The following is a 26,224-nucleotide window of genomic DNA, read 5'->3' as shown; positions in this document are numbered from 1 at the left end:
AGAATACTAGTGTCGTAACACCACTTTCCTGGCTTTACCCCTGAATCGCCAGTTTCCATTTGACAGGCCCAGCCCCTGTACTTGCCTCACACACAGGAAAAGACCACAAAGAGGGGAATGTGGCCCAGAAGGGAGAGAACAAGTTTCAGATGCAAGATGGCTGTGGATCTTTATAGCCTCAGATACCCTCACCTCACTGTGTACCGAGCACACCTCTCCACCCTGTAAATCAGACATACGAGTCAGGCTGTGACAAGGCAATGCCCTGAGCCCAAAGCTCCTCCCAGAGGGTCACCTTGAGGTTCAGGCAAAACTGAGTACTCAGAGAGCCCCTGGGACTTCGAGTCACCCCTTCTCACACACCCAGGCAGTGAGGAACCATGAGCAGAGCTGCCCTTGCCAGATTGTCTCAGGGGTTCTTATTTTTTGAGAACTGCTGATTTGAGGAAACAATTCTGGTAAACCAGCTCCAAGCTGTTTTCCTGTAAATGGAATTCACTGACCAAGCGAGTTCTGAAGGCCCTGGGCTTGACCCCAGGTAGAAACTGAAATGGAAACCAGCAATTTAACTAACGGTGAAAGCTAGAAACTGAAACTGAATTATAAATAGATGAAACCATATAAAAGTTCAGTTTTTCTGTGAGAACCCCTCCGATCTGATGGACAGCGTAGAGGACGCAGGAACCAGCAGACTCTGAAGGAAGAATACACGTTGGTTCTCCGAACTGAATTAGCAGCACAAAGGTACAGTGTTGTCTGTGTTTGAAACTTGGGTGAAACATTTGAAAGAACAGCTTGTAATAATAGCAGAAAATGGAATGAAAACGCCCATCAGTGGCTTGTTAATAATAGCAATTGCCATATTTACAGCCCAAAAGTTCTGGACACTTTACTCTGTGGCCAAGATTTTCAAAAGTAACTTTGGGGGCATTGCTTGACACACCAACTCGATTCTCAAAACGTGCTGAGAGCTCACCCCCTGGCAATCAGGCCCCTTTAAGGGTCTCCAGTTGGGTGCCTGAAAACTGAGGCACCTACAGTCACTGATCACTTTTGAAAACCTTGGACTACACATAGAAAAATGTGGTCCCCACCTCAGATAGATTACAGACTGATTTTAGACCGATGTGACAAATACAGGTAACCGACTGTAGGGGAGGATGGGGCAAGGAAGGAGGAACGTCCCAGCTGGTGACTCGGTAACAGACTATGCTGCACATCTTGGGCACTTAATCTGAACTTCTTATTATTTATCTTTTATCAGTGCTGGGATGAATCTGGCCCAGGGCTGTAGCTGACAGGATGGCAAAGAACGGATTATTTTTTATGAGGTTACACAGGGAATAGCGACAAGGCACAGCAAGAGGCTGGCTGTGAAGCATTCCGATACCGCGGTGTGACATTCTGGGGATCCCCCAGACCAGTGAGGGGTCTGTCGCCGCCTGCTCAGGGGCCTTGGGTGCCCTAATTCTGCTGCTGTGGCTCGGAGCCCTGGCACCAGTAGCCAGCCCACAGGCATAAAGGTCTGACCCTGGCTTCCAGCAGCCTCGTTATCCCTGCAGGGGGACCCAACCGCCCTTCCAGTCCCATGCGTCCCCAAATCCACCTACCCCGAGTTCCTAACTACCCGACACGGGAACTTTTCCCCTCTGGCTCGTCACCCCCAAAGGTATCAAACCTGCCCCCAGTTATCAGGTCACTTTGGGACACACTGTGCACAGTTTGCACACCAGAGACCCATCATTTGTCTTTCCCTGCAATGTACAATGCTAGGTGCTGGGAGTTAGTCTTGTCTGGTGGGGGAGGCAGCCCCTGAGTGCCTGGCCGACCACCACCCTGCTGGGAGGGGGAGGTAAACTTTAGGAACCCAGCTCCCTACATACACAATCCATAAATTCCGAACATCTGTCCTAGTGATTGCTAAATTTAGAGCATTACAAGCTTTCAGAAAAGGCCTTGCTCAACATTATTATACACAAGAACATTGTACACCTGTTCTGCCCTTGGGGTGTCTGAAGCCTGAGTAGGGGCAGCACATGATCCTAGATTTTAGTGGGGCAGTAGCTCCGCTATAGTTAAAGGAGACACTCTCTTACTGTTTAAGAGCTGATTTTTTAAAGTGCTCTAAAATCCCCATGCACACTCAATTGCCTTGAAAATTGCTGTGATATCAAAAATATTTTTGCACATAGCTGAAGATGGGGGGGTGCTCAGCTTCATCACCTCAAGTGATCACACCTGTCAGGATAGAACTGAACTAGAGGAGCATCCCTGGGGTAACCAGGACCCAAACTGAAACAGAGATTGATTGGTCAAATGAGCTCTATGAACTGCACCCAGAAATGAAGTAGAAGCTGGTGCTGACCACAGAGTACGGGTGTCACATGACGTGTGTGAGATGCTCCCCCCGCCCCACTCCCACCAAGAAAGTTACTAGCTGCCTTCTGCACCAGGTGAACCCTCTGAGGAACCTGCAACGTAGCACTTGCAAGTGCCCAGTAACAATTCAGTCTGGAGATGAGTAGAGTCCTTAATAATCAAGGACACACACATCCTCTTTCCAACACCCCCCCTACGTGGTTAACTGTTTGGCACAGCTCAGTTTATGTTCTCCCATGCATTGTACCTTTATGGTGCTCTGAAAAAAGTAATACCTGTAAAACTCACTCCAAATAGCTTTTCTGTAAGAATTTGCCAACCAAGCGCCTTTGCTCCCCCTCATCCCAAACCCTGACACACACAGAAACAGAAGTCTGTTTCCGTCTGATAGAAGCACTAATGAGAAGTAGAAGAAGCCACAGAAACCCAGAGTTTTTCTGAGAATTCCCCCAGCAGCCTGCACAGACAGCACAGAAGTCAGAGCGAGCTGCAGGCTCGGAGGGAAGAACAGAGAGACTGAGCTGACTGCAAGTTGACCTGGCAGCACCAGGTACTGTGTGGTCTGTGTGTGTCTAAAATCTGGCTACAGTGTTTGACCAGAGAATTCGTGGTGTTGACAATTGTCACTGGAAGTTTTAACTTGCTGTATAGCGTAAATGCAGTTAACGGGCTAACTTCTCCCTCACAGTAGGGATAAAATGCCCACTGACCTTGATTCCAGTCAGGAGCTACAGAGCAGCTGATGGTTAAAAGCTTAAGTAGAGGTTGTGTGTTTATTTTTAAATACAATAATATTGTTTTGGTAGATTGTCATAAGAACGTAAGAATGGCTACACTGGGTCAGACCAATGGTCCATCCAGCCCAGTGTCATGTCTGCCAACAGTGGCCAATGCCAGGTGCTCCAGAGGAAATGAATAGAACAGGTGATCATGAAGTGATCCATCCCGTAAGCTATTCCCAACATCTGGCAAACAGCAATCCCTGCCTTCCTGGCTAATAGCCATTGATGGACCTATCCACCAAGGACTTATCCAGTTCTTTTTTTAACCCTGTTACAGTCTTGGACATCACAACATCTCTGGCAAGGAATCTGTGTGTTGTGTGCAGAAATATTTCCTTTTGTTCCTTTTAAACCTGCTGCCTATTAACTTCATTTGGTGACCCCTAGTTTGTGTGTTATGAGAAGATTAATAAAAGAGATTAATAAGCCTGGGACTTTTCAGCTTGGAAAAGAGACAACTAAGGGGGCATGTGACAGAGGTCTATAAAATCATGACTGGTTTGGAGAAAGTAAATAAGGAAATGTTATTTACTGCTTCACAAGGCGTGCTCAGGGTATGGGACAGGCACTGAGACGGAGAAGGAGGATGAGGACATTCTTTGAGATGAAGGAGCAGTTCACCCGACCCGCAACTATCGTTTCAGGCTGTATTCGTCTCCACAGGATGTGCTCGTTCATCTGAGAATATCCCACTGAGATGAATGGGCCGGTTCACAGCTCCTTGAGCCGCCTATGCTGCAGGGGGCATGCAGAGTCCCCCACTCCAAAATGAGGCCCAGAAGGGGTAGGGAATGGGATGCTGTCCCCACACTCATGCTCCTTCCTGCTTCCAGCTGTTGAAGGCCTTGTCTAAACTAGCACTTATCATGGCAAAAGCTTTGCTGGCATAAGCCCTTGTTTAGTATGTCGGCGGGGGCTGTGCCGCTCCAAGTTTTAAGTGTCAACAAGCCCTAAGAGACAAAGTGAGGGAGGGAATGCAGGTTTCCTTTGAAGATGAGGACCGAGAGGTCAGATACAGAGTGATTGCTTTGTGAAAACTGTTCACTCACAGGTGATGTGGTGTTTTTGTCTTTTATCATTTTTCTGTGAGTTCATTCGAGAATGTCACCATTGTCTGGTTTCACCCACGTTGTGACAAAATCTTTCCTGAATTAACCCCCTCTTCTGGCCTTCAAACATCCCCACAACCTTTCCAAACTCATCATCAGAAGCAAGCTCCGCACGGACTAGGACACACCAACTCAAAGCAAAACCAGACCCTGTCAGAACAACAGATGCAAAAGCTGTAGACAGATCTCCACTGCTACAATGATCAACCCTGCCCCTACCCCCAACACACCTTTCAAGATCCATGAGTCCTACACATGCCTATCACAACACATGACGAACCACTAAATGCCACAACAACAAATATGTGGGTGAAATGAGACAACCCCTACATGCTTGAATGAACTCACACAGAAAAATGATAAAAGAAAAACACCACATCACCAGTGGGGGAACACTTTTTATAGAACAATCACTCCATTATCTTGCATAGCAGTATGCCAGGACACGAGCAGATTTTGTGGTGCAATTTAGGGTCATTTGATTAAGAGGTTCCTCAGATACAGCTCCTCCAACAAGGAGCTCATTATAATATTTAAATTGCTCTAACAGCCACATGCATAGAGAAATTGTCTTGAAAACGGGTACGGCCCAGCAGGATCTGCAGGAGACAGGGAGGGAAATTGGGAAGAACACACACTGAGATGAATGGGCCACTCCACTCCTCTTCAATCCACTCTGGGGGTTACAGAGGCCCTTCCTTGTACACTAATCTCTAAGTGGAGTAGGGAGTCAGGGTTTCCCTTCCCCTCTGCTACCTCCAGCCCATCAGTTACCATCTTCCCACATCCTCAGGGCCTTCCCTTCCAGCCCTACCAGAGGCATGGAGGGGCTAGGAGGAGGACACAGCTTGTCACTGAGTGGTGGTGGTGGGGTTCTCAGCAAGCCTCGTTGTGCCTCCCCACAAGTACTCCCCAGTCATGCCGCTTTCACTACTATCACTTCCTCAAAAAAGAAGGGAAATGTAGGGCCCTTCCAGAGTGCCGAGTGCATCAGCAGTTAAATCTCAGAAAACCAGGAAATCCAGAGTTACGGTATACACCAGCACCACCCTGCAACCATAACCCTGCCTTCTTTGAGTGATGTCCCACCCCACCCGACAGACACGAGGACATGCTATCCTTCCAGATGGTATGGAAAGCTGCAGGGATGCAGCACATGGGGACAGCAGAAGAAACTGTCAGACTGTGTCCACACTAAGGGAACAGTGCCTTTTAGGGCAGGCGTAGTGAACACCGCCTAGCAACACGTGGCCAATACTCAGCCACACTGTCTGCTCCATGCAAACCGACCCAGAGTGGCCAGATGTTACCACCCTTGATTCTCGTACTTAGAAGTCCCCCTGAAACATCACCTGCACTTATCCCGGCCCTGTAGTACACGGTCATGTCTGCAACGATTCCCCACTGGAAGAACAGAGGATTGTGTTCCTCTGCTTGCACAACCCTCACTACACAGCACAGAGGCATGATGGTGGTGGCCTGCTGCAACTAATCCCTGCACCACCCAACACACTTATCCGTGGGACAAAACTCAACACATAAAAAGCCAATTTTTGTTAGTCATTCCTCATCTTTGCTTATTATGGGGCAGCCCTGACTGAAACATACTTAAAGCATAGCCCCAGAGGGGAAAAGGTAAGGCTGTAGGGCAGGGCTGGTGCATACATTAACTCTTTATTGCCTGGTTATCAAAGGTTTAAGTATCAGCTGCAATCAATGTTCTGGAAGGACATGAGACACTGCTGGTCAACGTTCACTCTAGATTAACAGATATTGTACAGTGAATTATGGAGACACAGTAGGCTCTCCATACTTAAAGGTGCTGCTGAATTTTTCTTTAAAGCTGATTTAGGCAGCCCTTCTAAATCTCCAAAGGAAAGTCAGATCATCCTGAAAATTGTCAGGCCAGATCAGGAGCTAGGGCAGAATCTGGAAGGAAAATTGGAGATAAAAGATTAAGGGTTTCCTGAGATAAAGCATCCTAAAATTGAGGTGCATGCAAAGTTTCAGAACGCTAATGCTTTTTTGTACACAACTAGGAATAAAATGGATGGTAGGTGGCATGTGAAATTTATCTCACTGGCCCCCACTGGCTCCCCTAGCTCACAGAAATGTAGGCCCCCCCACTTCCCATTTACACTATCCCCAAAGATCATAGAGATGCAGCCCATCCCCCACCTCCAGCATACACAACCCCTATAAATGATAGATCTGTAGCTCTGGGACTGATAACTGGAGATGATCAGAATTTGGAATTTCCAAGGATGGAAATTCCGATATTTTAACTTTTAATTTTCATCCTGAATCAGGATAAAGTCAAAATATCAACATTTCCCACAGAATCTAAAGTTCCAAAAGATTTTGACTCAGAACATTCCCAGATCAAAACACTTCTTTTAGGTTTGTCCAACCAAATTGAAACGTTTGTTTCCGCTCAGCTCGACATTGAACTGAGCCTGTGTTCACCACTGTGGAGTCTCACAGAAGCTGTAATTTGGATGCCTCATGCCCCCATTTTCCCCAATGGGCCAGGCTTCCTGGCAAGCTGCATCTCCCTTGCTGCACCATGGCTATTTAGCCAGAGAGGAGAACACAGTGAGTCATGGGAGATGTAGTCCAGCCAGGGAGCTCAGCCTATAGGGAAGAATGGGGGCATGAGGCACCAAAACAACAACTCCCATGAGGCACTGGAGTAGCTCAGTGGACACAGACTAACCTCAAAATGTTTTGATTTGATCCAACAGCCTGAAACGTTTCAATTCAGCACAAGAAACAAAAATATTTATTTTTTTAATTTGCACTTTATTGACGGAAAAACATTATAACGTCAGCACAATCAATTTTTTTTTCAGAAAGTTTTAATTTTGCACAAGCCAAATTTTCAGTCAAAATAAAAAAAAAAAAAAACTTCAGACAGAAGATTCCTGACCAGCTCTAGAAATAACTAGGAGCAGGGGTAGCTGACACAGCGTTAAAACATTTCTCCTTTTCTACACTACTTTAAAGACATAGTAACTACGATTGATCCAAACTTTTCTGACGGAATGGTAATCCAAAAGAAAATGCTAATTGAACAGATCAGCACCTTCCACAGGAACATGTCAATTCAGTGAAGGCTCTCCTGCCTCTTGCTGAACTGCCATGGGTTTCTAGGGTGTATATGGTGTTTCAGGAACACTGAAAGAGCAGCCTGGGCAGCTGGAACATTTAGCTATTTCCAAAACAAAATATATCCGACTTTTAGTCCCCCCAAAAATTTCCAGTTTTGGCTTTTGGTCCTGATTCAGCACAAACCATTTTTCAAAAGTTCAATATTTTTCATAGGATGGAAATGTTTCCCAGCCAAATAATAGCACCATCACAGCTTCCCCTATGCTACTCACCTACTAAACACAGTGACAATTTTCTGTACTGTGAGCAGGACTACAGGATTCGTTGTGTGAACCCCCTGGGCACAGAATTAAATGTATTAAGAATATGACAAATCGTTATTAGTGATTTTAAAAGCTCAGGGTTCAATTCACAGTAGCCCTGCACCTTGTATGGTCATTTACAGCAGTGCAAGCTGGGTGTAAAAACGACGGTTGTGCTTTGGCAGCATTTTACATCCACTCTCACATCACTTTGCTGTGGTGTCTCCACCATGTACAGATCTACAATTAATTAGGTGCTTTGTCCTCACCTTCAAAGCCATACTTGTTCTCTTCCCTGCCTACACCTCTCCTCACATTTTCTCCCAGGCCTCTCTTATTACTGCTTCCTTAAATTCCTAACTGCTTAGACCCTGATTCTCCCCTGCCTTATGGTTGTCATTTTTGACACGTGCAAAAGTGGGTTTAAAATGCCCCCAGATCAGGAGGGGAGCATTTCACACTCATTTTGTATGGCTATAAATGATGACAATGAAGTGGTGGAGAATCAGGCCATAGTCTCTTTTCCTGTCCAATTTTCTCTCCCCCTTCAAATTTCTCCTTTAAATCCATTTCTTCCAGCAATCCCTCCCAGGCTGAGCTCACCAATTGTCTTTCCACACCCACGCTTCCCTGTACTGTTGTCCAGTGTCCTGTGTTTACATTAGACAGTGAGATCATTGAAGTCCCACGGTCATGCCAGTAACATCAAAAATGATGCACAGAAGAGCGAAACTAGCCCTTTTGCCAGCCTTCTACATGGACAAGTTACTGCTGGGAATCGGTTTCCGAGCCCTCGGTATGTTGCACCTGAGTGTGTGTCAGGAAGTGACACAGAACCATGCTCACAAACTCACACTTCCCGTGTGATGAACCAAACTAACCTGGGTGCAGGCTTATGAAGTCCGCAGCCAAGGAGAAGCATTTGAATGTCTCCTGAAGGACTCCAGTTTAACACGAGTTATTTTCTTGCAGGTGAGACACAGGAAAGTGTTTGGACTTTAACCATGGCCAGGTCAGATGACACAATTGAGATGCCGGCTCTGGGCCGCCCTTTCCAGGTGGGGATGCTGTACGACTGCCGCAAAGATGTCCTTATCCCAGGTAATTCCCCAGCTGTAGCCCCTGAACTCTGGAGTGAAGGGAGGAAAGAGTCACAGTCTGAACCACTTCATACCTGAGAATGAGCCAGTTGTGGCTTGAGTGGTCCTGGAACTGGCCCTGCACATTCCCCAGGCTCAGGGTCTGAAGTAATTGGATGGGGCAGGAGGTACGTGCACTGGGCTGGTGACCTGCTGCCATTTGTTCTAGGTCATGTAGAACTAAAATATCTCGTGTTCCTGATTAAATGAAACTCCCAGCTGGGAAGGTTTATTTTCTCCTGATCTCTTCTCAGGGTGGCTGCCCCCTCACATCCCCGTCCACCAGCCAGTAGAGTCTGAACCCTCCGTCCCTGGCATTTAGCAACTGAAGAACATAAGAACGGCCATACTGGGTCAGACCAATGGTCCACCTAGCCCCGAATCCTGTCTTCAGAGAGTGGCCAATGTCAGGTGCTTCAAAGGGAATGAACAGAACAGGGGGAATTATTGAGTGATCCATCCCCTGTCATCCAGTCCCAGCTTCCAGCAGTCAGAGGTTTAGGGACACCCAGGAAATGGGGCTGCATCCTTGACCGTCCTGGCTAATAGCCATAGATGGACCTCTCCTCCAGGAACATTTTAAATTCTCTTTTGAACCCAGTTATAACCTGTCATGGGATGAAACCTTAACTGTCTATCCTGAGGCTACCCCAGCCCCAGCCACGCAACAGCTGCTCTGCGGAGAAGGAGACTCATTTTGGGACATCACAAATATCTTGGTGGCACAGCCGGAGGGACCAAGAGTCTGACTCTTTTCACAGATTCATCAATATTAAGGCCAGAAGGACCATTGGATCCACTAATCTGAGCCCCTGCATGCCACAGGCCAGTACATTTCACTTTGTTACCTCTGTACTGAGCCCAGTCACTTGTGTTTGACTCTGATGGCAGGCAGCCACTTTCTCCCTCACTCTTCTCCAATTCCCCCTCCTCCGAGGCGCTCTCCCACCTGCCGGCACATCATGGGAACCTCCGGCAGAGGTGCTGGCTCTGCCCTATGCATGGCCATGTACCAGTCTCCTCTCTAGTGAGCCGAGTCTTTAGCAGAGCTCCCTCTGGCACTTCAGGAGTCACTAGTGCAGCTGAGCAAACGTCCAACATCTCCGCTCCCACTTGGACCTGCAGCCACAGTCTCTGTGAGGCTCCCACTCCACCCTGAGCCAAGAGTTGAACTTGAGATGTAGGACTGTTCCCTACCTACTGAGTTTCAGCCAGTGCACAGAGCCAGCACAGCCAGAGATCAGCAAATTCTTCTCTTAGTGCACACGCAACGTGTGCTTTGCTCAATGCACTGTGACAGGGTCAGAGCGGATGGCTACCTGAGAGACCTAAATGGCCAATATATCATCCCCAGGCTCAGCAAGTCCCTTTTCCCCTGGTAGATGAGCAGGGGTTACTCCAGGTTAATTAACACACCTGGAGCCAATTAAGACCCAGTCCAGAACTTGTTAAAAGCCTCCCCTCCAGAGAAAGGTTGTGGCTGGAGTTGTGGGAGTGAGGTGAGCTACCAGAGGGTGTGAGCAGGTAAAGATGCTGTCAAGAGACAGGAGGGTTTAGGAGAAGGAGTAGGACGCTGGCAGGAGAGAGCCCTGCAGGTACAAAGCTTGGGGGAGGGAAAGCCCTGCCTGAAGAGAGCAAAGGACCTTTCCCAGGCCTGGAGGTGTGAGGGAAGAGACCCTGCCAGAAAGGAAATATTGAACTGGACATGTGGTTGGGCACTACCACACCCAGTGGGGCTGTCAGAGGTCAAGAACCTTCCCTGGCAAGGAGGCAGGAGGGGCCCCCGTCTGAGCAGGGTATGGACAGTAAGTCAAGGAGCACAGGGAAGTAACCCGGGGAAGCCAGCAGCTTTTCTGAAGCCACAGCAGGAGGCTGCTACTTGTAGGGTCCCAGGGCTGGGGCCCGGAGTCGAGCGTTGGACTGGGCCCCACGCACACCCCCTACCAGCCATTCACTGGAGGGGCAAGAGCCCCAGCAAAGAGGCAAGGGCCTGTGAGAGCCAGAGACCGGACTGGGGCCCAGCAGGGAGCGGCCATCTTAGAGCGGCTGTATTACCCTCCCCCACCACTAGAGGGTGGAAGAACGTTCCCTGACCTACCGCTAGATGGACGCGCTGGACTCACCGAGGTAGAGGAAGAGCTTCGCTCAACGTCTGTACTGAAATGCATAACAAACGTGTTGCTGTACTTGCAAGGTATTTGCATTTCTACAGTAGCTTTGTAAAGTCCACGCAAAAGGTTTCCCCTTTACCAGGACTTAATTTCTGCTCATTGTTTCATTTCTGGCTAAGCGCAAGTGAAGTGCTATGGAGGGACAGTGGTGCCAAACTCTGCTTTCCATTACATTGGCTCCAATCAGGAAGGATTCTACTGACTCCAGTACGCACTGGGGTAAGCAAGAGCAGAATATGGCCCAGTGGCATAGTTCGGGTGAAGCTGACTTTCCATTACACGCCTGCTTTTTTACCCCCTCGCCCTCAGCTAAATACACTGCCAACTGTTCAGCTAAAGAAACCATTGGCCACCTTCCTCTGAAACTCGTCTCTGCGGTCTGCGCTCCCTGGGCAGCGTCCTTCTCGCTTTCAGGCCTTGGATTTGGGCTTTTATGTGGTTGATGAAGTCATTAGAAACTCAGCAGAGGCCATAAGGTGCATAGAGCACAGATATATCCCTCAGCAAGTCCATGACATCCTTCTGTGGTAAGCTGGCCTGGGTGAACTAAGTGTGGGCCTTACAGCCAGGACCCCATGTTCCTTTCTTACCCCTGCTATTTCATTTAACAATACTTTTCCCTGTAGAAACATTATTAAGATGGTCTCTAAACAGCCTGTGAAGTTATAAATACCATCCCAGCGTTACAGCTGTGCCTAGCGACTGCTAGAGCTTCAGTGATTTGTCCAAGATCCCACCGAAAATCAGGGTCAGAACAGTACTGAGAATGGAGGGGGGATATGACAGAATGAGCCACAAGCCAGGCAGGGTGGGGCAGGGCAGGGCGGGGCAGGCCGAGACGTATTGAGCCAGGAGAAGGGGGAGGAGACTTAGAGTTTGTCTACACTAGCACTTTTGTTAGTTAAAATGTTGTCAGTCAGGGGTGTGAAAAAACACCCCCCAACCAACAAAAGTTTCACTGACAAAAGTGCCGGTGTGGACCGTGCTATGTCCATCCTTAGAGGTTTTAAAGGTGCAGCTTGACTAAGCCCTGGCTGGGACGATTTATTTAGAGTTGGTCATGCTTTGAGCAGGGGGTTGAACTTGATGACCTCCTGAGGTCCCTCCCAACCCTCATCTTCCATGATTCTATGTCAGTAGGAGAGAGTCTCCCGCCAACATAGCTACTACCGCTAGTTAAGGGTGGTTTAGTTATGCCCATGGGAGAGCTCTCTCCCACCAGCACAGAGTGGCTACCCAGGAGATCTTACAGCGGCTCAGCTGCAGCAGCATAGCCGTGCCACTGTAAGGTCCATAGTGTAGACATAGCCTAGACATGATCCATAATGGGGAAAGGAAAGGAACCAGGAGCCGTGGGATACACTGTAAGAGGGACAGACTCGAGACAGGGCATAAAACAGGGACCAAGCAGAAGGGGTCAGCCTTGGGGTGGGGAGGGTGGTACAGAGGCGGAAAGGCCCTGAGTCTCTAGTGTCCCCACTCCTGAGAGTCATGGTAGATAGTTTCCCAAGAGGCAGCCTACCTCATGATGAGGTACAGGAACTTACAGAACCGCAGGTCAGGAAGTGCTTGTGGAGAAAGCCCAGTAAATGTAAATGAAAGAAACAGAGCCTGAATGTTGCCTATTTTAGCTCTCTCCCTTTTTATGCTTTATCACTGGACACGGTCTGAGGGTCCAGATTTTTAAAAGGAAGCACCTGGCTTCTGTAAATCCCACTCGGACCCATTGTATCACTTCATGCATCTAAATACCTTTACAACCCACCGGAAAATGGGTCTCTCTCTCCCCTCTCATGGCTGGTCAGATTTGCAGAAGTGCTGCGCACTCACAGCTGCAACTGAAGTCAGTGGGAGCTGCGCTTTGTACATAGAAAGTGCTAGAACACGGCTATCAACTCTGGAAAAGACCACAGGCCAGGGCTTCTCAAGTTGGGCACCCAGGTGCGTGGATGTTTTCATAGAATCATAGAATGATAGATTAGGGTTGGAAGGGACCTTACAATGCTACTCCATTGATGCAAATACCTTGCAAGTGCAGCAACATGTTTGTTATGTCATCTAGTCCAACCCCCTGCTCAAAGCAGCACCCAACTAAACCAGCCCAGCCAGGGCTTTATCAAGCCAGGATTTAAAAACCTCTAAGGATGGAGATTCCACCACCTCCCTAGGTAACCCATTCCAGTGCTTCACCACCCTCCTAGTGAAAAACTTTTTCCTAATGTCCAACCTAGACCTCCCGCCCTGCAACTTGAGACCGTTGCTCCTTGTTCTGTCATCTGCCACCACCGAGAACAGCCTAGCTCCATCCTCCCTGGAACCCCCTTTCAGGTAGTTGAAGGCCGCTATCAAATCCCCCCTCATTCTTCTCTTCTGCAGGCTAAACAAGCCCAGTTCCCTCAGCCGTTCCTTATAAGTCTTGTGCTCCAGCCCCATAATCATTTTCATTGCCCTCCACTGGACTTTCTCCAATTTGTCCACATTTTTTGTGCAATGGGGGTCCCAAAACTGGACACAATACTCCAAATGTGGCCTCGCCAATGCTGAATAGAGGGGAATAATCACTTCCCACGACCTGCTGGCAATGCTCCTACTAATGCAGCCCAATATGCTATTAGCCTTCTTGGCAACCAGGGCACACTGCTGACTCATATCCACTGTATCTTATCCACTGTAACCCCAGGTCCTTTTCTGCAGAACTGCTGCCTAGCCCATTGGTCCCAAGTCTGTAGCTGGGCATGGGATTCTTCCTTCCTAAGTGCAGGACTCTGCACTTGTCCTTGCTGAACCTCAGACTTCTTTTGGCCCAATCCTCCAATTAGTCTAGGTCCATCTGAATCCTATCCCTACCTTCCAGGGTATCTACCACTCCCCCCAGCTTAGTGTCATCTGCAAACTTGCTGAGGGTGCAATCTACCCCATCCTCCAGATCATTAATGAAGATGTTGAACAAAACCAGCCCCAGGACCGACCCCTGGGGCACTCCGCTTGTGACCAGCTGCCAGCTAGACATGGAGCCATTGATCACTACCTGTTGAGCCCGATGATCCAGCCAGCTCTCTATCCATCTTATAGTCCATTCATCCAACCCATACTTCTGTAACTTTCTCATAAGAATACTTCCCTTCTGAATACTCCCTTCTGAGAGGGACGGATGCATGAACATCCGTAGGGTTTATTAGTTCTCAGGATCACAGCATAGAAAGACTTGGTTGGCACATTAATTAGAAGTTATAGCAGCGACCAACTCGAGAGTGTCAGAGCCCACACTCTCGGGTACTACATCTCGACCCCTCAATGGGGACTTTCCTTCCTCTGAGCCACCACACAGACCCGCCTCTCTTGCGTCTCTCTAGTCCTTTGTCTCTTTCCCAGGCAAGATGTTACAACCTTTTTTATCTGGTTTGATCCAGGATGGCAGAGGGATTTGGCCATTGTCTGTGTACATGTAGCTGGGGAAGGCCCATCCACCCTGTAGCGGTCTCTGCAATGATCACACACCCAGATCCCATCACCAAAAGACTTGAGTCACATATGGGGGAAACCGAGGCACGCATACAGGACTCAGAGAAAACTTTAGGAGCATCTCCACTTTGTCACACCAACCATATATCCTGTGGCCAGGATTAGACATTTAGAGAGACTGGAAGTTTATACCGATAATAATCTCAGGATTATAATAGTTAATGAAAAAAGTTTAGGAAGGGATATAAAACCTCATGTTCAAGATTTAAGGCAATCTCCAACTATGAGAGATCAATGAGACCTTTATGAAAGCAGTTTGTTCCACAAATGCTTATTGTAGGGTTTCTTGTGCCTTCCTGTGAAGTATGTGGTTCTGGCTACTCTCAGAGACAGAATACTGAGCAAAATGGACTGCGGATCAGATCAAGCATAGCAATTCATATCTTCTTAAATAAAAAAACACAGGTATTTAGAATGGAACTGACATTTCAATCATAAAGATAGCACTTGCTATCTGGAACTGTGTACTCCTGAATGGGGGTGAACTCAGTCATTTTGGAGAGGGCTTTATTAAAAAAAAAAAACCCCACCAAAAATTAGGACAAATCACATCTTCTAGAATCTAGTAAGAAGCCAGGAGTAAGGGAAAGTTGTTGGTTCAGCCTTGACTTGGCCTGTTTGTCTGTCATCAGACCAGCTTGCTTACTTGACATCCATCCCTCATTTATTTTCAATCTCAGAAATGACACCCAATTAAATCATGGATAGACTCTCTGTCCTGTGCGGTTATCAATTGCATTTCCATGTGTTTGTCTCTATTCTTCCAGCGATCACGCTGTGGACCAATGAAAAGCTTCGCATGGATGTAAACATCAAACCACAACCCAAGGCTGAAGTTGAGATCATCGCGTCTGACACCATTGAAGACAAGTCCAATGCCCTCAATGTCACAGCATCGCTGAAGGCCAGTTTCATGGGAGGGTTGGTTGAAGTAGGTGGATCTGCCAAATACTTAAATGACACCAAAAAGTCCAAGCAACAGGCCCGAATTACTTTCAAGTACTCGGCCACAACAAGGTTTGAGCAGCTAACTATGAACCATTTAGGAGCAGAGAATGTCTCTTATCGTGAAGTATTTGACCAAGGCACGGCCACCCATGTGGTCACAGCTGTGCTGTACGGGGCTCAGGCTTTCTTTGTGTTTGATCGGGAAGTTTCTTCTTCAGAGAATGTCCATGAGGTAGAAGGAAGCCTCCAGCTTTCGATTAAAATGTTACCCTTCGTTTCCGTGGAAGGGGAAGGATCTCTCAAAATGGATGAGAAGGAAAAATTAAATGCTCAAAATATTAGCTGCAAGTTTTATGGTGATTTTGCTCTTGAGAACAATCCAACTACTTACCAAGAGGCCATAAAAATATATTCCACCCTCCCAAAGCTGCTGGGTGACAAGGGGGAGAACACTGTACCAATGAGCGTCTGGCTGTACCCGCTGACCAAGCTGGATTCCAAAGCTGCTCAGCTGGTGCGTGAGATCAGCACAGCACTGATCTTTGATGTTCAAACCGCCCTGGAGCAACTGACAGAGCTAGACATGCGATGTAACGACATGGTGAAGAGTCCAATTGCCTCAACCTTCCCCGAAATCAAGAGGAAAATCCAGCAATTCAGAGATCTGTGTAAGCAACACAGACAGACTTTCCAGAAACAGCTCGCAGGACTCTTACCCTCCATCCGTGGAGGTGGAAAAGAGGAAGGGGCCCTGGTGGACATTTTAACCTGCAAAAACCAATCACCGTTCAATACCCAGCAACTCAATGAATTTCTGGATAAAAAGGAAAGAGAAATGAATTTCGTCAATTCTTATCTCTCTGCCCTAAAGGAAGTGGAAGTATTGTCCTCCCAGACTAAACTGGAGAAAATAGTACTTGATCCTAAGAATGACTTTGTCGTCTCCTTTATGTTCACCTCATTACATGAAGAGGAACCATATTTATCAGATTTAAAACAATGGCTTAACACTCAATTTATGAAGAAATCTCATGATTCAGCATCAGCCACTTCTGTCAGTGATAAACCAAAATCCAAAATGTGGTTTGAGGAAAAAGAAATATATAAAAAAGCTCGAAAATCTGCAAAGTCCCTTTCAAATTTTGTCAGTGCCAACAAATCTAACGGGAAGACCCTGTTTGTTGTGGCCTCTGTTCCAGACGAGGACAATCCAGGCACTTCCATTTACCTGTATGAAGATGGAGAGCTGCTCAGCACCAACTTTGAGCCTCCATCAAAGCCTCTTCCTGCCCTGATTGATGGAATCAGACATGACCGTGTGCAGCTCACGTTTAAACCAGCAGCCTATGGAAGGGCTGTGATATCCGGCTATCGGGTACAGTACACAATTGCAGGGCAGGAGAACTGGACGGCTGTGAATGTAAATAACGAACAAGAGACATTCACAGTAACCAGGCTACGTGCAAACACCGAGTACCAGTTCCGATACGCTGCAGTGAGCAAACCAGGGCTCAGTGAGAACAGCGACGTGAGTGATACCGTGAAGACGCTCCCTCCTACCAGCCCTCCTGGGAAGCCTGGTGCAGCTGTTGTAGATTCATCTGCCATCACCCTCACCTGGCAGAGTCCTAGTGCCATTGGAGATGGAGTCAGTATAAGGCAGTATAAGGTGGAATATGAGGAGGAGGCAGGAGATACGAGTCAGGAGAGGAAAGACGAATGGCTGGAACGAAGGACAGGAAAGAGAACAGAGTTCTGTACCATTGGGGGACTGAAGTCTCAGGTGTCCTACAGATTCCGGGTGTCGGCTGTGTGTGCAGATGGGGCTGTGAGTGACTCAAGCGAGGAGACTTGCATCTCAACCCTAAAGAAAGGTAAATATTTAAATATATTTGAATATTCCGTCCCCCCTCTCCCCAAACACAGGATTCTGGGGTAGTGGATTCAGGTAAAACTATATTTATCCCTGGAAGAAAACTGAGATATCCCAGATATATAATGTAGGAGTGTGTTGAGAATCAAACAATGTATTGCTATTTAATATCTGAATTGTAGTAATGCATACAGCACCCAGCCACTGGGTCCAATAATGGGTGCAACCCAACAACAGAGGGATCTATTGTGCTGGAGACTGTACAAATTTCACTGGACTGCCAGGTCTGGTAAAAATAAGGTATCAGCCAGGTTCCTGTGAAAAGCTTCACTCTTCTAAGCACTCTAAAATCTTCATGATTACTTCGATTGCCTTGAAATTCGGTGTGCTTCACATGCGCTGGCTAGGATCAGCGACCCAAATGTGGGGTTATTTGACCCAAGAGTTCCTGGGATACAGCCTTCCTTTCCCCCCAAATACCCCTTATTTTCTAAAGGTTGACATATTCTACCACAGTGTTTTTGCCCAGACCTGGGGATCAACCCATGACTCTGATCCTGGTACAAGGTCTCACTCACTTCAGGGTAACACCCAGAGAGCATGAGGCAGGGAGCTGGGCAGCCTGAAAAGCCCTGGTCAGGAGAGAGCAAGACGTGGGTCTCCCCCCATGAGAGGTGAGGGCTGGAAGCCCAACCCTTTCAGAGGCTGCCCTGGAAGAGCCGTGGAGGGGGAAGACAGGAGCAGCGACCCTGAAACCATGACAAGCTCAGGGGGAGAAGCAGCAGGCCTTTGACCCTGAGCCCACCCAGCCTATGTCAAGTCCACCTAGGGCAGAAATCTGGAAAAGGCTTGAAGGCATGTTGCTAAATCTGCCCATCAATTGTTTTCCCAAAATGTATTATTATTATTTTGGGGAGTGTGTGACACTTCTTGAGGGAGCCCAGGCACTTCGCTGTCACCTGCCCTTAGCATGGGGATGTCTTGTTTGTGCGCCCCATGGGTCAGCCCCCTGACAGCGCCAGCCCCAGGCAACACGAGCACTTCCCTCTCAGCCTCTGTGAGCTCCGCTGCCCCTCATGCAGGCTAGCGATAGCCACACTCTAATCCCCAGCTCTGCTGAGTGTCCCCCTGCCATGTCCAGCCCCTGAGGGAAGTGATTATTCCCCTCTTTTTGGCACTGGTGAGGCCACATTTGGAGTACTGTGTCCGGTTTTGGGGGCCCCACTACAGAAAAGATGTGGACAAATTGGAGAGAATTCAGCAGAGGGGAACAAAAATGATGAGGGGGCTGGAGCACAAGACTTATGAGGAGAGGCTGAGGGAACTAGGCTTGTTCAGTCTGCAGAAGAGAAGAGTGAGGGGGGATTTGATAGCAGCCTTTAACTACCTAAAAGGGGGTTCCAGGGAGGATGGGGCTAGGCTGTTCTCAGTGGTGGCAGATGACAGAACAAGGAGCAACGGTCTCAAGTTGTAGTGGGGGAGGTCTAGGTTGGACATTAGGAAAAACTATTTCACTAGAAGGGCAGTGAAGCACTGGAATGGGTTACCTAGGAGGTGGGGAAATCTCCATCCTTAGAGGTTTTTAAGGCCTGGCTTAACAAATCCCTCGCTGGGATGATTTAGTTGAGGTTGGTCCTGCTTTGAGCAGGGGGTTGGACTAGATACCTCCTGAGGTCCCTTCCAACCCTCATCTTCGATGATCATAGAAGTGGGACACCACGAGGAAGCAGAAGGAGGTGGGTACAACAGGGGAGGCCTCTGGAATTGCACTGAGAAAGTAGGGCAATTGGCCAGTTATCTCAAATGCCTGTACACAAACGCAAGAAGCCTAGGAAACAAACAGGAGGAATTGGAAGTCCTGCCACAGTCAAGAAACTATGATACCACTGGAATAACCAAGACTTGGTGGCGATAACCCACACGACTGGAGCACTGTCATGGATGGGTATAAACTGTTCAGGAAGGACAGGCAGGGGCGAAAGGGGAGTGGAGTGGCACTGTATGTAAGAGAGCTCTATGATTGCTCTGAGCTCCAGTGTGAAACTGGAGATAAGCCAGTTGAGAGTCTCTGGGTTAAGCTTACAAGCAGGAACAATAAGGGTGATGTTGTGGTGGGTGTGTGTTATAGACCACCAGACCAGGAGGACGAGGTAGATGAGGCTTTCTTCAGTCAACTAGGGAAAGTTTCCAGTTCACAGGACCTGGTTCTCATGGGGAACTTCAATCACCCTGACATCTGCTGGAAGAGCAACACAGCAGAGTACAAGCAATCCAGAAAGTTTTTGGAGAGTGTTGCGGACAACTTCCTGGTGCAAGTGCTGGAGCAACCAACTAGGGGCTGTGCTTCTCTTAACCTGCTGCTCACAAACAGGGAAGATTTGGTAGGGGAAGTAGAAGTGGTGGTAACCTGGGCAGCAGTGACCATGAGATGGTCGAGTTCAGGATCCTGGCAAAAGGAAGAAAGGAGAACAGCAGGATACAGACTATGGACTTCAGAAAAGCAGACTTTGACTCCCTCAGGAAACTGATGGGCAAGATTCCCTGGGAGGCTAATATGAGGGGGAAAGAAATCCAAGAGAGCTGACTGTATTTTAAAGAGATCTTATTGAGGGCACAGGAACAAACCATCCCGATGGAAGGAAGAATAGCAAATATGGCAGGCGACCAGCTTGGCTTAACAAAGAAGTCTTTGGTGAACTTAAACACAAAAAAGACGCTTACAAGAAGTGTAAGCTTGGTCAGATGACTAGGGAGGACTATAAAAACACTGCTCGAACGTGCAGGAATGAAATCAAGAAGACCAAAATGCAATTAGAGTTGCAGCTAGCAAGGGACGTGAAGGGGAACAAGAAGGGTTTCTACAGGTATGCGACCAAAAAGAGGAAGATTATGGAAAGTGTGGGCCCCTTACAGAATCACAGAATATTAGAGTTGTGAGGGACCTCAGGAAGTCATCTAGTCCAACTCTCTGCTCAAAGCAGGACAAGGAGCAATGGTCTCAAGTTGCAGTGGGGAAGGTCTAGTTTGGATATTAGGAAACAGTTTTTCACTAGGAGGGTGGTGAAGCACTGGAATGGGTTACCTAGGGAGGTGGTGGAATCTTCATCTTTAGAGGTTTTTAAGGCCCGGCTTGACAAAGCCCTGGCTGGGATCAGTTAGCTGAGATTAGTCCTGCTTTGAGCAGGCGATGGGACTAGATGACCTCCTGAGGTCCCTTCCAACTCTTATCTTCTATGATTCTATGATTAGTTAGATCTTGTTTATAGAGAAAGCAAGTATAGGTTTATTTAACATGGAACATTGATTCAAATGACAGCCAGCAAAAATACTAGAGACAAAAGGGTTACACAGCAACTAAAATCTTAACACACATTCTAGAACCAAAACTTAACTAACAAGATGCCTCTTGTCTAATAAGGTACTGCTCATCCAGACACCTTCTCACTGCATTTTTCAACCAGGAATCTGAGACTCAACTTTCATAAGACCAAGCCTATTGGTGGCTTGTCTTCCCAAATGAAGGATGCAAAGGCATCTCTCTGTAGTTCTAGTAATATTAGTCCAGTCCTTTGTTCTTTGCTTGTAAACAGGGTTCCGCTCTCTACCCTCAGCCCCGCAGTTCACCTCTTCCTGATTTCTTTTCCTGAAGTTCCTCACAATCTCTTCATGAGCATTTGACTCTATAGGCAAATAGACTGCCATTGTAAGACACACAGTATATCATGGCCAGCCAGGGAGATCAGTGTCTCTTGCCTCCTGTCTGGTGGAACCTGTCTGAAGGCATCTATCTCTGGATGACCTGCCTTTAACTTCAAGGACATGTTTTCCAATATACACACACCTCTCCTTACATATTATCTGCACACACATCCCACAAAGATTGTGAAGACCAGTGTGACACAGACTTTCAGCAGAGACCTTACATGACACTCTTTGGTGAACAAGAATGTAAATACCAAAGCCAGGGGATCCCTGTAAGCCTCATGCATCCCTGTGCCCTCTGCCAGTTGGCATTGGGATGAGGAATTGAGAACAGGTGTGCTTGGTGTAGATCACGGGCTCTCCAGCAGTGGGGATGGGGGAAGGGAAACACCCCATGACATCAGTGGGTCAGTTCACACATCACAGAACTATTGTTTTAGGCTGTATTCATCTCCCTGGGGTTCTCTCATTCAGATGAGACAACACATTGAGATGAATGGGCCACTGCCCACCTCTCTGAGCCTCCTGAACTTTCAGGATTGTCCTGTGCTGGGGAGCTGCACACAGCAAAGCACTTCCTGGTGATTAATGTAATAAATATTAGAGCGGCGCATCAGTTCTGCTGCAATTAAGATTGAGAAGAATTTTTCTGTTTAAAGCAGCGGTTCTCAACCGGTGGTACGCACCGGTGGTACGCCGAAGAAGCCTGGGTGGTACGTACCGCGCCGCCGAATCCGCCGCACCGGAAGGGCCCTCCCTCCCACCCTCGCGAAACTGTGCCGTGGAAGAGGGGAAACGGCGGAAGGGTTTCGGCGGAGGGCAGTGTTCCCACTGCGAAACCCCGCCGCTGCCGAAAGTCCCGGCCCGCCGCCGCCGCGAAACCCCGTCGCCACCGCAAGTCCCCCCCTCCTTTTTTCCCCGAGTGGTACTCGGGAAAAAAAGGTTGAGAACCGCTGGTTTAAAGGATAAGAGCATAAGAACATAAGAACGGCCACAGTGGGTCAGACCAATGGTCCATCCCCGCATCCTGTCTTCTGACAGTGGCCAATGCCAGGTGCTTCAGCGAAAATGAACAGAACAGGGCAATCCTCAAGTGACCCATCCCCTGTCACCCATTCCCAGCTTCTGGCAAACGGAGGCTATGGACACCCAGAGCATGAATTTGCATCCCTGCCCATCATGGCTAATAGCCATTGATGGACCTATCCTCCTGTAAATGCCTAAAATCCATATAAGTAGCTGGATTGTGCCTGAAAATTTCTTGTGTTCTGTGGAAGTGTGGGGTGGGTGAGTGACCCAAATTTGGGTTCTTTGAGCAAGAGGGTCCAAGATACAGCCCCTTGAAAAAACAGGACCTGGTTCTCATGGAGAACTTCAATCACCCTGACATCTGCTGGAAGAGCAATACAGCAGAGCACAAACAATCCAGGAAGTTTTTGGAGAGTGTTGCAGACAACTTCCTGGTGCAAGTGCTGGAGCAACCAACTAGGGGCCGAGCTCCTCTTGACCTGCTGCTCACAAACTGGGAAGATTTGGTAGGGAAAGTAGAAGTGGTGGTAACCTGGGCAGCAGTGACCAAGAGATGGTTGAATTCAGGATCCTGACAAAAGGAAGAAAGGAGAACAGCTGCCAGCGACTAACACGGCTACCCCTCTGAAATTTAAAACTAAAGGTTTATTATAAAAGGAGAGAAACAAACTATAAGAGAAATGTTAAATCATTAAAGCAAATCACATACATATAAATTATTTGAAAGATATATCAGGTTTCTAGTAGAATTGTGGAGTTGCAGGCTTGTATAGTCCCTCTGGTGTACATCCAGTACCTGGATGGGTCTCAGTCCTTTGTTTCACAGCTTCAGTTGTAGATGAGTTGATCCAGAGAGGTAGGTGAAGACTGATGACTGAAGACAAAATGGATGTGGTGCAGCTGTCTTTTATGCCCTTTGGCTTTTGCTATGCTGTTTGCGGAAATTTCCACAAATAAGATGGAGTCCATGGTCACATGACTAAGTCTTGGTGACTCATCAGGTGTATCCCTTGCTTCTCCCCCTGGGCCCATTGAAACTGAGAGTTTCCTTAATGGGCCATTAAGCGGGCTACTGCTGCAGCCATCCTGTCTGGAGTGTTGTCCAGAAACACAGCACAAGTTGAAATACAGATATATTCAAACATATCCATAACTCCCAATATCCATAACTCCCAAAACACATAACACATGAATATAAACATCATCATCTTCCTTTGCATGCTATGGCCTTTAACGGTACCTGACACGGCATATCTCATATGAATTATTGTTATGGTTTTGACATATAGATGTTAAATAATATCACAAATGGCCCCCCTAATCCAGCCAGCATCACAGATCCCACTCCAACTTATCTCAGAGAGAAGCTGGATCGCACGCTAACCTGCCATGACCATCTGAAGAAGATAGCTACCAAGAGGAAGACAAGGTTCAACCTAGTCTAGAAACTGGAAAGCACAAGCAGAGGTCAGCATCAGTGCTACAGACGTCAGCAATGGCCCTTGTGTACTCCATAGCCAAGTACTGTGCACCAGTAAGGACCAGAAGTAAACACATTCGACTTGTTGGTGTCCAACTGAACACTGCAATGCGGCGCATCACTGGAACCCCCAATACCGAATAAAGGGCAATAATTACGTCCCTCAATCTGCTGGCAATCCTCCACTAATGCAGCCCATTATTCCGTAAGCCTTCCTGGCAACAAATCACTCAAGTCCACTGTAGCCCCCGGGTCCTTTTCTGCAAAACTGCTGCCTAGCCCATTGGTCCCCAGTCTGTAGCTGTGCATGGGATTCTTCCATCCTAAGTGCAGGACTCTGCACTTGTCCTTGTTGAATCTCATCAGATTTCTTTTGACCCAATCCTCTAATTTTGTCTAGGTCATTCTGTATCCTATCCCTGCCGTCCAATGTATCTACCATGCCCCCCAGCTTAGTGTCATCTGCAAACTTGCTGAGGGTGCAATCCACCCCATCCTCCAGATCATTAATGAAGATGTTGAACAAAACCGGCCCCAGCACCGACCCCTGGGGCACTCCACTTGTTACCAGCTGCCAATTAGATATCAAGCAGTTGATCACTACACATTGAGCCCAATGATCTAGCCAGCTTTCTATCCACATTATAGTCCATTCATCCAACCCATACTTCTATAACTTGCTGATCAAAATACTGTGGAAGATGATATCAAAAGCTTTGCTAAAGTCAAGGTATATAACACCCACCACTTTTCCCACATCCACAGAGCCAGTCACCTTTTCATAGAAGGCAATCAACCTGGTCAGGCATGACTTGCCCTTTGTGAATCCATGCAGACTGTCCTGATCACCTTCTTTTCTTCCAAGTGTCTAATAATGGATTCCTTGAGGACCTGCTCCATGACCTTTCCAGGGGCTGAGGTTATGGTGACCGGTCTGTAGTTCCCCAGATCCTCCTTGTTCCCTTTTTTGAACATGGAAAGATGCCTTTTTCTAAACACCACGAATTTTCAAAGATAATGGCCAGTGGCTCTGCAATCACATCAGCCAACTGCCTCAGCCCCTCGGAGGCATTGTATCCGGCCCCATGGACTTGTGCATGCCCAGCCTGTATAAATAGTCTTGGACATGTTCTATCAGCACTGAGGGATGTTCACCTCCTCCCCATTCTGTGCTGCCCAGTGCAGTAGTCTAGGAGCTGACCTTGTCTGTGAGGACAGAGGCAAAAAAGGCATTGAGTACTTCAGCTTTCTCCAGATCCTCTGTCACTAGGTCAGCTCCCCCATTCTGCAAGAGGCCCACACTTTCCCTGACCACCTTCTTGTTACTAACATACCTGTAGAAACCCTTCTTGTTACCCTTCATGTCCCTTGATAGCTGCAACTCCAATTGTGCTTTGGCATTCCTGATTTCATTTCTGCATGTTCAAGCAGTATTTTTATACTCCTCCCTAGTCTTCTGACCAAGCTTCCACTTCTTGTAAGCTTCTTTTTTGTGTTTAAGTTCACCAAAGACTTCTTTGTTAAGCCAAGCTGGTCGCCTACCATATTTGCTACTCTTTCTTACATCAGGGATGGTTTGTTCCTGTGCCTTCAATAAGGTTTCTTTAAAATACAGCCAGCTCTCTTGGATTCCTCTATCTGTATATAGCTGGCTAATATAAAGAGTAGCACTGTCTGGCATACATATATGTTACACGGTATTTTTTCTAAATAGGTGAGTGAAGTGGGAGAAGATTCTGAGTCTCAGGTTTGGCCCAGCTGATCCTTTCATTCTGTCATGGACTCATGTCTGCGTCTAACACTCTGATTCTGTCTCTCCCTAGCGAATGTGACTCTGGATCCATACACTGCACATCCTGAGCTTGTCCTATCTGAAGATCTAAGAGGCGTGCACCGGGGACATGAAAAGCAGATATATTCTGACACTCCTGAGAGATTTGATTATATGGTCTGTGTCCTGGGCTCTGAGGGATTCACCTCAGGGAAACATTCCTGGCAGGTGAAGGTGGAGGGAGGGCCAGCCGGAGACTGGGCTGTGGGGGTAGCTAGACAGTCTGTGCAGAGGAAGGACGAGGTTGCCTTTACCCCCGAGGAGGGGATCTGGGTGGTGCAGCAGTGGGGCAGTGGCAGTGACTACAGGGCTCACACCTCCCCTGTCACCCGCCTGTCCTTGAGTAGAGAACCCAGCAGGATCCGTGTTTCTCTGGACTATGAAGGGGGGTTGGTGGCATTTCATTATGCTGATGATCTGGCCCCAATCTTCACCTTCCCACAGGCCTCTTTCAATGGTGAGAAAATCTTCCCTTTCTTCTGGGTCTGGGGTGCAGGATTCCAGCTGAGCCTGCATCCCTGAGAGTCAGGGTAGCCCAGGGCCCTGTCAGTACGTTAGAGAGCAGGCTAGATAAACCCATTGCACTGTCCTACAGTGACTGCCCAGCCTGCTTGTTCTTGCACTCTATGGTCCTGTAGGATTCTATCAGTAAACAGGGGCAGAAGAAGGGGGAGGCGGGGATGGGGGGTGTAAGAAAATAGTACCTCAGGAGAGTGGGGAAGGAGGGGAACTGGGGGAGGTGGGTGGGGGAGGGAGGGATAACAAAGTGAACAGGTAGAAAGGGGAGGGTCAGCTACCTTGCAAACGACACAGACTTTGCCTTGCCTCTGAGGTGGTGAGGATTTA

The 26,224-nt window shown here is 47.9% G+C and overlaps 1 protein-coding gene across 1 annotated transcript; it reads left to right on the top strand.

Moving 5' to 3' along the window:
* The first annotated feature begins 673 nt into the window (after window positions 1-673).
* On the top strand, window positions 674-25,953 carry LOC137163323 (stonustoxin subunit alpha-like). The gene is made up of 4 exons (XM_067563499.1): window positions 674-744; window positions 8,656-8,784; window positions 15,283-17,337; window positions 25,371-25,953. The coding sequence occupies exons 2-4, from the start codon at window positions 8,688-8,690 to the stop codon at window positions 25,898-25,900; spliced, it is 2,682 nt and encodes an 893-aa protein (XP_067419600.1). The 5' UTR covers window positions 674-744; window positions 8,656-8,687; the 3' UTR covers window positions 25,901-25,953.
* The last annotated feature ends 271 nt before the right edge of the window (window positions 25,954-26,224 follow it).

The sequence above is a fragment of the Emydura macquarii genome, unplaced genomic scaffold (assembly GCF_026122565.2).
Source record: "Emydura macquarii macquarii isolate MOO-44397 ecotype Brisbane River unplaced genomic scaffold, CSIRO-AGI_Emac_v2 contig_2513, whole genome shotgun sequence".
Lineage (NCBI taxonomy): Eukaryota > Metazoa > Chordata > Testudines > Chelidae > Emydura > Emydura macquarii.
The sequence above is the reverse complement of the archived record's forward strand: the minus strand, read 5'-3'. Positions and strand labels throughout refer to the sequence as shown.